We start from the raw sequence: 10949 nt of genomic DNA, 5'->3' as shown, positions 1-10949 counted from the left end.
AGGGAAAGAATATTCTTGACCTTGACATTTGACCAAGATGGGAAAATTATGATTAGTAATGACAGGATGACTGATGTCCTTCAGTTTGTGGGATTAAACAGTGGCATTTCTTTCATCTAGATACTCAGTCACATTGAATTTATAGTAGTTTTTGTTCTTCTTTGCAGAAACTTGATCTTATATCTGCTTTAATATACTCAGTATAGCTTGGAAATTACCTAACTTCATCAGCCATGCTGATGAAAGCATAAAGCTTTGTTTTCTGGTACAAAATGGCTCTTGAAAATATTTTTAACAACAGGCAGTTTGGATTTATAAAATCTTAGTTATTTTTATGATGGATGGCATGTAGTAGTCATGTATTAATGGTGCTCAATTAATGTTTATTGATAATTCAAATGAAAATAATCTTTTTGTTCCAGACCCTTCTTTGCATAATCCTCCAGCAACAGTCCCAACAGATGGCTTTATTAAATATGGTGAAAGCAGCTATTCACTCATCAAATTAAAGTCAGAATGGCATGAAGCAGATAAATATTGCAAGCTTCATACCTCCCTTATTGCTAGCATTCTGGACCCCTATAGTAATGCATTTGTATGGATGCAGATGCAAACACTGAATGTACCTGTGTGGATCGCCTTGAACAGTAACTTGGTAAGATGCTGAAAATATATGCAACTTGGCTTGATTGATAAGTCGTGATTGAATATGATTCTCTGTTCTGTTGAATTCCTGTTACATGCAAGAAACTGTGCTGGGCCGTGTGAATGGAACTGCCATGGACATGAATAAAATGCAGTCTTTCTAGGATGCAATGTGTAGAGGGAGCTGGCAAACTAGTGCCGTGTATCAGAAATCAAGCTAAGGATTATGTACCTGCTATCAAGTCTCCACTGCTCTTCTTTTTTTAAAGTTTGTTTATGTAGTTCTTTCATAAATGAGAGAAAGAGATGAGAGAGAGAGACCCCCAACAGGTTCCTCATGCTGTGATTCACCCCTGGTCTCAGTCACCCCAGATCACAGCACATATGTGCATGCCCGTTGTGTACAGGGAGATCTTGTGATGTGAATCTAGGACCTTCCCATGTGGACTCAGCATTGCAGTTTTGTATTATTGCTGCTCCACCAATTGACCTTCCTATTACTTTATAATTTTTGTAGAGGCTTTTGTCATAGGGTGCATGCACTTGTGAAGAGAGAGACAGAGACAAGAGGGAAAGTGAGCAATCACCCCTCAGGGGGATGGCAACACCACAATTCCTTCTCCTCCATTGTCTCTCTGGATCTTGAGCATGAATGCAGGTGCCCAGCGTGATTTTCAAGTCACTGGGTCTGGGACTCAAACCTTAGTCGACCATGTGGGAGTCCAGTGACGTAACTGCTACTCCATCTCTTACTTAACTGCTACGCCATTACATATTATGTAACGGCTGGCATCCCAATTACTTCTTAATATTAGTTATATTGTGCACATAAACAATTTTATTTATTTTTCTTTCCAGTATCATATTTACAACCATGCCACAGAATTAAAAAAGCAGGTCAGGGGCATAGTTGCTAGGTGATGGAGATACTTTTTTATTTTTTCGTAGCAAGCCATTCCAGAGTTGTTAAAGGTCCTGAAGTTGTGGAGCTTGTGAGGAATATTTCACTGCAATCAATTCCCTGTATTCCATACAGAGAAAGGAAGGTCGAGAATGGGGTGAGGGAGGAGGCATGGAACTAGGAGTGGTGATGGAGTTACCAAAAGATTCTAAAATGAATTTTCTCAGATGCCTCATGTTTTATCTATATTCCCTTTAAACATCTATCTAGCTAGTCAACAGCAAACTTCCTAGTGAAGAAGATAGACATGTCAGTAAGTAATTGAGAGAGAAGACACGTGTCGAAGAGAGGCATAAACCAAGTGTTATGGGATGAGAGAAAAGAGACCACTTGGGCCAGGGAGAAGACCAAGTAGGGCTTCCCAGACAAAATTGAACTTAGTAGATACAGTCTAGAATGATGGAATATAGAGAAGGGATCATGAAGAGAGCAAAGGAAAGAAGAGGGTGACACTGGGAAGTGTTGGGTCGTCGGAAAAGTCATGATACGTTTTTGCATACAACCCAGTATATTGGTGTTAGATTTCATAGAACTTCCAAAACCATGATGCAAAGATGAACTTTACACTTAATGCAATGAGTGTTTCCTAAGTAGGAAGTAAATCTTTTTTTTTTTGGAGAGGTTTTTGCTATAGGGCAACGTGCGCTCGCCAGACAGACAGAGCGAGACAGAGAGACAGAAAGCGAGAAATCACCCCCCAGGGGGAATGGACCTGCCACAATCTCTTCTCCTCTATTCTCCTCTTGGGATCTTGGGCACACATGCACACGCACCCGGCGTGAGTTCTAAGCCACTGGGTCCGGGATGCGAGCCGCAGTCGACTACGTGGGAATCCAGTGACATAGCCATTACGCTAACTGCTAGTTCCCAGTAGGAAGTAAATCTTGAAAGGTAAGTAGTTCCATAATAATTTGATTAAACTTAGGCAAGACATTCTTAGGTCTTTGTGTTTTTTTTTTTTTCTTTTTAAAGAGAGATTTTTGCTATTGGGTGCAAGTGCTCACCAAAGAGACAGAGAGGGACAGAGATATGGAAAGCAAGAAATCACCCCACAAAAGGAATGGCCATGCCACAATACCTTCTCCTCCATTCTCCTCTTGTAATCTTGTCCATACACGCACATGCACCCAGCATGAGTTTTAAGCCGTCTGGTCTGGAATTCAAACAATGGTTGACTATGTGGGAGTCCAGCTACATAACCCTTTGCCATCTGCTGGTCCACATTAACTATGTTTTCAATACTTAACTCATTTCACAAGTCATTCTCTTCTCTCAAATATGTTACAATTCTCTTGTAAGTTTACAATAAGCTTTCATGTATTTTTCTTTTCTTTTCTTTTTTTTTTTGGGAGAGATTTTCACTATAGGGTGCGTGCGCTCACCAGACAGACAGACACATAGAGATAGAAAGCGAAAAATCACCCCCCAGGGCGGATGGCCACACCACAATCCCTCCTCCTCCATTCTCCTATCAGGAACTTGGGCATGTGTGCACACGTGTCCATATTGAGTTTTAAGCTGCTGGGTCTGGGACTCAAACCATAGCTGACTACGAGGGACTACGATTATGCCATCTACGGGTCCCTGTTTGCCTTTAATAAGAAATTAAATGTGCAATAGAGTAAAACAATCATCTTTTGAAAAGTGACATCATGATTCATATCATTGGAAGACCACCTAACTGGCGGTTAAGGGACCTTGATTCCTCTGTTATCAACCCACATGACCTTAGCCAATTCATTTGTTACTGGTGCTGTTTTGAGAGCAGAATAATAAAAAGATCAGAAGATATTTGTATTTCTCTCAGGAAAATATCAGAAGATATTTGTCATTCTCTCACGATAATTCAGTGGAAATCACTCATTTTTTAAATTACATTTTCAATAGTAATTAATATAAGATATATTTTGTTATGGAGATAAAAATCTCTTTTGTGCCCCAAAACCTGTAAATAGAGTTTGATGGACTGAGACACATTTTTTTCTTAAGTCAGTGTTTTTCAAAATAGCTTCCAAGGATATATTTCTATGGGATCTCCAAGAATAATTGTTTTTAAGAAGGGCTACATTTTAGTTGGTAGAAATGACTTATATTGTTCTTTTCATTCTCAAATGTTCAATAGTCTATGTCAAATAATAGTCTTATATGTTCTTTTAAAAAAAGAATTATTTAACTTTACTCATCATCATCATTATTATCTTCTTTAAATTTGGCCAGAGAGAGACAGAGAGAAAGTGAGAGAATGCAAGCCACCAGGTCCGGTAGTTGAACTGTGGTCAGCCATGTGGGAGTCCAGCACCTCAACCACCACGCCACCTGCTGGCCCCACGTACTTTTTTTTTTTCTTGGAGAGGTTTTTGCTATAGGGTGTGTGAGCTTACCAGAAAGACAGAGAGAGACAGAGAGACAGAAAGCGAGAAATCACACACACACACACCCCTCAAGTGGGGATGGCCATGCTGCAGTCCCTTCTCCTCCATTCTCCTCTCGGGATCTTGAGTATGCACGCACATGCACCTGGCGTTAGTTTAAGCGGCAGTGTCCAGGACTCCAACCACTGTAGACTACATGAGAGTCCAACGACATAGCCATTATACCATATGCTGGTCCCAACCCCATGTACTTTTTTTCTTCACTATTCGTTTATATTTTCTAAACAAAGCAAGTCTCCATATTAATGGTTGTTCTTGTTTTTGCAGACAAATAACGAGTACTCCTGGACTGACCGATGGAGGATGAGGTACACTAATTGGGCCACTGATGAACCCAAACTGAAATCAGCGTGTGTTTATCTGGATACTGATGGCTACTGGAAGACAGCAAGTTGCAATGAAAGTTTTTATTTTCTCTGCAAAAGATCAGATGGTAATTGACTGTACAAAAATAATCAGGGGATTTGAAATTTTCTGAGTAACTATGGATATTACTAAACAGTAATGTGTTCTGGGTAGCTCAAAACATATTTCTTCACCTAACAGAGGACTTGGAGATAGAAATTTATTTTAATTTCTAGAGTTTATTTGCTTTTTATAAATCTCTGAATATTTTTCACTGAGGTTGTCTTCTGAGTCTAGGATGCCAAACTATGCTTGTCAACAGCACAGCTATACAAAAAGAATTTTATCAGAGCATATGGAGACTTCATCAGAATCAGTGACATTGTAGACACAGACCTAGAATTCTAACTATAGCATTTTATAGTTGTATCGCAGGTGCCACTAAAAGTCAAGAAGGGTTTATAGGGCGTAGGATCCTAAACAAAGAAGAGTGACTTGAAAGGGATGCCCCTTTACAAATTATTTTTGGGTGACTTTTTTAACCTGTAACATCTTTGTAGGTATCTATGACTTTTCAGTCTTAATTTTGAGTGTGATTGATTACCATTATACATACTTTGTGTATTCAATTAAAATAAATTTAAAATGAAAAAAGTTGATGAAAGGAAATCCAATCATAAAAATGGTAGACCCAAATTATCACCATCTAAAGTTTTTTTTTTCTTTATAATGAGAGTTGATTAAAATTTCACTTCATTGCTAAACTATTGTTCTACATACTACAGACACTTCAGATTTGGTTTTATTTTAAATACATTTTTATCAACAGAAATCCCTGCCACTGAACCTCCACAACTGCCGGGCAGATGCCCCGAGACACGGCACACTGCATGGATTCCTTTCCATGGTCACTGCTACTATATCGAGTCCTCATACACCCGGAACTGGGGCCAAGCCTCTCTGGAATGTCTTCAAATGGGTGAGTGTCACATTTCCTGAAAGACAATTTCATTATCATCTATTCTGAAGTCAGCTGACCCACACTACACTAAAAACACACAGTTATTGGGACCAGCAGTTAGCATAGTGGCTATGTTGCTGAACTCCCACGTAGCTGACCACAGTTCAAGTCCTAGACCCGGTGGCTTAAACTCATGCCAGGCACATGTGCATGCATGCCCAAGATCCCAAGAGGAGACTGGAGGAGAAGGGATGGCGGCATGGCCATCCCCCAGAGGGAGATTTCTCACGTTCTGTCTCTCTGTCTCTCTCTGTCTTTCTAGCAAGTACATGCGCCCTATAGCAAAAAAAAAAAAAAAAAAAAAAATCTCCAAAAAACAAAAACTAAAACTAAAATGAAAAATACATGTTTACCTAGGGACATTTTAAAATACATATTTTTAAAAAGTGATTTATTTTATAACAGTATGATCAACTTCATGCCCCCCAAACTTCCTTCCTTTTTCCCTTTTTCCTTACTTTTTTCCTGTTTTCTTCCTTCTGTTTTTTCCTTCCTTCCCTTTTCCTTCTTTTTTCTCTTCCTTTTTCTTTTTCTCTTTCCTTTTGTTTTCTTTTCTCTCTTCTCTTCTCTTCTCTTCTTTCTCTTCTCTCTCTCTCTCCCTCTCTCCCCCCTCCCTCTTCCTCTCTTCCTTCCTTTTCTCTTTCATTTGCCAGAGAGTATATGCACTTGCTGGGGTTGGAGGAGAAAAAGTGAGAAAGAACCCCATGGGGCATGGTCACGCCACAATCCCTTCTCCATTTTCTGTTCCTTGGGGGATTTGGGGCATGCATGCTTATGTACCCTGCATTGTTTTTGAGCCATCAGGGGCAGGACTCACCCTGCTTAGTCCACCATGTGGGCTCCGACTGCCTTAAACACCAAATCATGGACTGGCTCCCAAATGTAATTTATAATTCTGTAGCTCCAAAATTTTAGAAAGCTCAGGTTGAAAAGTTACTTGCTGACCCAGTCTCTCTTTCTTTCACCCTGTGGTTCTAAATTGTTAGAGTTCTCATTCTCAGTTATCCAGAGTGCTCTACTCACGTATTCTCCCTGACAAGCTCCAGTTTGACAAGCTCCCACAAACAATTGATCTTACTACTAACAGAAAGTATTTCCATCCAGTTACTGTATTAGTGAAGAAAAACAAAATAAACTCAAATAGGCATGACATAGAGGAGTGATTTCTCCTTGAAATAAAAAAATGTGAAAGGAAGTTTTTTTTTCCTTTTTCTTCCTCTTCCTCCTCCTCCTCCTCTCCTCCTTCTTCTTTTCTTCTTCTCTTTAACCCCTACTGCTTTTTATTCATTCATCTAGATTTGAGGTTTTGCCAAGTGTCCTTTCCGTTCATCTTGAAGCATGCTCTTAGTATTTCTTTTAGTGACAGCTTCTCTCCATTCTTGTTTACCGAGGTACATCTTAACTTTTCCTTCAGTTTTGAAGGTTAGTTCTTCTGGAGAGAAAATTACTAATGACAGCCATTGTCTTTAAATCTCTTGAATGCTATCTGATGGCTTTCTGGCCTCCATGGTCCCTGTACATAGGGCCCTGTAGGAGGCATGGTGGCTAGGGTGCTAGATTCCCACATGGCCAATGTGGTTCAAGATCCATACCTAGTGGCTTGAAATTCACAATACATACATACATACATAAATGTTAAAATAAAGGATCCCTGTACATCATGAGTAATTTCTCTTTACTAATTTCAAGACTTTTTTTTTTTTTGAAGTTTATTTTTCTTTCTTTCATGAGTAAGAGAGACAGGTACTCCCAACCGGGTCTTCACATTGCAATGCATTGCAATGCAGCTACTCCGTAGCTCCAGCCAGCTCCAGGTCATGGTACATACCCAGTGTACTTGGGGGGAGTCTCTGACATGAACCCAGAACCTTCCCCTGTGGGTCAGCTTACAGAGCATTGTGTCACTGCTGCCCTCCTACTTGGTTCCTCTTGTCTTTTGACAATTTAATTTTGATGTATCTACATGTGTGTCACCTGGCTGTGGCAGGCACAGAGTTCTTTAAATGCCTAGAACTAATCATTCTCCCAGGATCTGCTGAGGGACTCTGTGCGTTGGTATGCACCCTCCATACCCTTCCAGGCACTTAAAAAATCTGTTTTAGCCCTCACTTCACTTGGCCAGGGGTAAGAAGGTAAAGCTTTCTCAGGTCTTTCCCTGGCACTCACACAAACCCGGGCACGTGGACACCACTGCAGTGTGTCTGTTGCCTTTTATGCCAGGAATATGCAAATGTGTTGCAAAGGCCACTATGGACGTCTCATTCAGCAGCTCTTTGAAGCTTTCAAGTAGGTTATTTGCCCCCTACTATTATCACTGCCTTAGACAGCTGTAATGTTAGGCCGTTGCCCCACTGATGGTTTTGATGAACATTTTCAGGCAAAAGTTTGTAGTGAACAACATCTGATTCAGATCACACAAAGACAAGCTTTGCAAGTGGGATTTTCTAGGGAGCTTACCAAATGGGTCAAATTTTGGAAATTCAAGAAAGGGGTTTTGGGAAGCACTTTACCTCCATTCCAACCTCTCCAGTGGCTTCTGGGCTGTTGGTTTTCACTGTGATTATGGGGCTGTCGATTTTTAAGTCTGCTCGGAACTAGAGGGAAGGCGATGGAATTAGGACACTTAAAATACCACAAAGCTTACTATTATTACCAAGATTCAATCATTTTTCTCTCATAAATGCTTCTTGGATTATTGTAAGCTTTTGGTTAATTTTCAACATTCTGAAAAAGTTGATTTTGATTATTTTTCCAGTGTTCTCATTGCTTTTATAGAAGAAACAATTTTCAGAGGCACTTAGCCATTTCTGATGATGTCACCTGAAGTTTGGCTTGGAGTTTTTAATTTAAAAAAATGTTTTCCATCATGTTGCTACATACTTTTAAAAAATTTTGCAATAAATATGTATGAACTTTGTTTTAAATTTTGGGTGACTTTTTTTCAAAAATAAACATGAAATATGTGATAAATATTTCAAGCTAACTGATGTCTATGAAATATATTCAGTGATGAATAATGTAATGAGTCAATGAAAAAAAATCACCAAGATAATAATTAAAAAAACCTTATCTCTGAAAGAGAGTAATAACAGTATTATACAGTGAGGTTGTCATAAAAGTTTAATGAGCTAATGCTTGCATAATCTAAAGGCAGATATCTGGCATAAATTGCTTTAAAATAGTTATCATTTACAAAGCAATAGAATTTTACTATATCATGTCAAGCTGATGCTTGATCTAATGTAAACTGTCAATTCTACAGTCATCTAACTGATCTTCCACCTTCCTCACTCTTCATACTTTGAGCAACCCTATACGTGATTGCTAAATTATTATTCTTATACTATATTGCATCAGTCTGCTGCCTCAAAACACTAAGTATTTTTTAATACCACACTGCCCCAAATACCAATCTCCTGCCATCTGCAGTGAGACTTAGCACAAATCTTTTTGCTCATTGCTACATTCCAGTCAAACCAAGCCTTCTCTGTTCCTAAAGAACTTCAAGATTTTCTTTTCTTGTTGTCTTACCTCATATTGCATCCTCTTTCTGAGACTGTTTTGTTTCCTTCCCCCTTGAAGGCCTGTGATTTTCTCTACTTAAATTCTAACTCTTCTGTGATACCTTTTAGTTGTTTTTACTCACTGATTTTTTTTTTTTTTTGTATATTTTTGCCATAAGGCATGTGTGCTTGATGGAGAGAGTCAGAGAGAGAGAAAGTGAGAAATTTACCCCCCCTCCCGAGGAAATGCTGCAATCCCTTCCCCTTCATTCTCCTCTTGAGATTTTGGACGTGCACACACATGTGCCTGGTGTGATTTTCAAGCCACTGGGTCTGGGACTTGAACCATGCTCAACTACCTGGAGTCTAGCACCTTAAGCCCTACACTACCTGCTGGTCCCACTAATTGAATATTTGACATGTTTATAGCATATTATACTTAATTCATCTCTACTATATTTCCTTGTACACTCAACTTATTCCTGGCCACAGGACCATAACATTTTTAAGGCATATTCATATCCTACTCCTCTTTGCATCTCTTGCAGGAACTAGTTCAGTTACTGCACATAAGCATTGCTTAAAAACATATTTTCAGGCACTAAAATTTTGAGAAGACAAAGATCCACCCTTTACGATTCTTCCTCTTAGGGGGGAATGGGGTGGGTTTTTTTTTTTTCTCTTAATATCAATACTATTTACAAAAATATTTTTACTTACTTAAATGTAAATACTTCTACCACATTTGTTCTTTTATTTTTTGCAGGTTCCTCTCTGGTTTCCATTGAAAGTGCTGCTGAATCCAGTTTTCTGTCATATCGGGTTGAACCACTTAAAAGTAAAACCAATTTTTGGATTGGAATGTACAAAAATGTCGAAGGTAATTTTTGCAGAATGGTTATTTAATCACAAATATTTCAAAATGTTGTTTGTAAAATAATGTTTAATTTCCAGAAAGTCTGGCTTTAAATAATGATTAATTCATGAAGAGTTTGCAAATTCACACTCAGATTTTTATTTGAGATAAAAGCTGAAAGTTTAATTGATTCATATATTGTGTTATCTTTGAAGTTGCCAATTAAAAAAATGTCTGCTGTAGCTAAGGTCATTTAAGAAGCTTAGAAGGCTGGCCCTGTGACCTGGGGTTAAGAGAGCTTGATCCCACATGGCCAACTGCACAGTTCAAATCCTGGCCTTGGCAGCTTGAAAAACGTGTCATGTGTGTGTGTGTGTGTGTGTGTGTGTGTGTGTGTGTGTCTTAAATCCCAATAGGATGGAGAAATAGAGGAGAAGAAATTGAGTCATGACCATGAACCATTGAGGGATGCTTTCTCTTTCTTCTTTCTCTGTGTCTTATCTTTGTCTGGCAAGTGCATGCACACTTTGGTAAAATTAAAAATAATAATAATAATAATAAGCTTTAAAAAGCACTTTCTAATTTTTTAACAAAGGAAACACTACAAAAGGGCCAGTGGTTGGCATGGCAGTTAGGGCACTGGGTCCCACATTGTTGACTCTGTGGTTTGAATCCCCAATCCAGTGACTTGAAAAACACAGTAGGCATGTGTGTATGCATGCCTAAAATCTTGAGAGAAAAGAGGAGAAGGGATTGTGGTATGGTCACACCTCCTGGGGGTGATTTCTCACTTTCCTTCTCCATAAGTGCCCTATGGCAAAAATCTGTAAGAAAAAAAAGTAAAAAAAAAAAACAAACTAGAGAAGATAAGTATGAATATTTGCACTAATTAGAAATAAATTTTAAATTAAAGTTATATAATTAACATGTTCTTGGTTTTCTTCCCTGTAATGATAAGTCATTATAGTCTTCTGTATTAAAATCTGATTGTAAACAATGATTGATTCTTTTTTTTTAAAGAATTATTTTATTGGGAACCAGCAGCTAGCATAATGGCTATGTCGCTGGATTCCCATGTAGTTGACCGCGGTTCGCGTCCCGGACCCAGTGGCTTAAAACCCACGCCGGGTGCATGTGCATGTGTGCCCAAGATCCTGAGAGGAGAATGGAGGAGAAGGGATTGCGG

The 10949-nt window shown here is 38.9% G+C and overlaps 1 protein-coding gene across 1 annotated transcript in view; it reads left to right on the top strand.

The window, feature by feature from the left end:
• Positions 1–10949, top strand: part of MRC1 (mannose receptor C-type 1) — a 119037-nt gene that overhangs the window by 103858 nt on the left and 4230 nt on the right. Inside the window, exons 24-27 of the mRNA XM_006159739.3 lie at positions 423–655; positions 4306–4471; positions 5213–5362; positions 9674–9787. Coding sequence (XP_006159801.1) covers positions 423–655; positions 4306–4471; positions 5213–5362; positions 9674–9787 — 663 coding nt within the window. The remainder of the gene's footprint in view (positions 1–422; positions 656–4305; positions 4472–5212; positions 5363–9673; positions 9788–10949) is intronic.

The sequence above is a fragment of the Tupaia chinensis genome, unplaced genomic scaffold, assembly GCF_000334495.1.
Source record: "Tupaia chinensis unplaced genomic scaffold, TupChi_1.0 Scaffold000647_1, whole genome shotgun sequence".
Taxonomy (NCBI): domain Eukaryota; kingdom Metazoa; phylum Chordata; class Mammalia; order Scandentia; family Tupaiidae; genus Tupaia; species Tupaia belangeri.
This window is presented reverse-complemented; position numbering and strand designations above follow the sequence as displayed.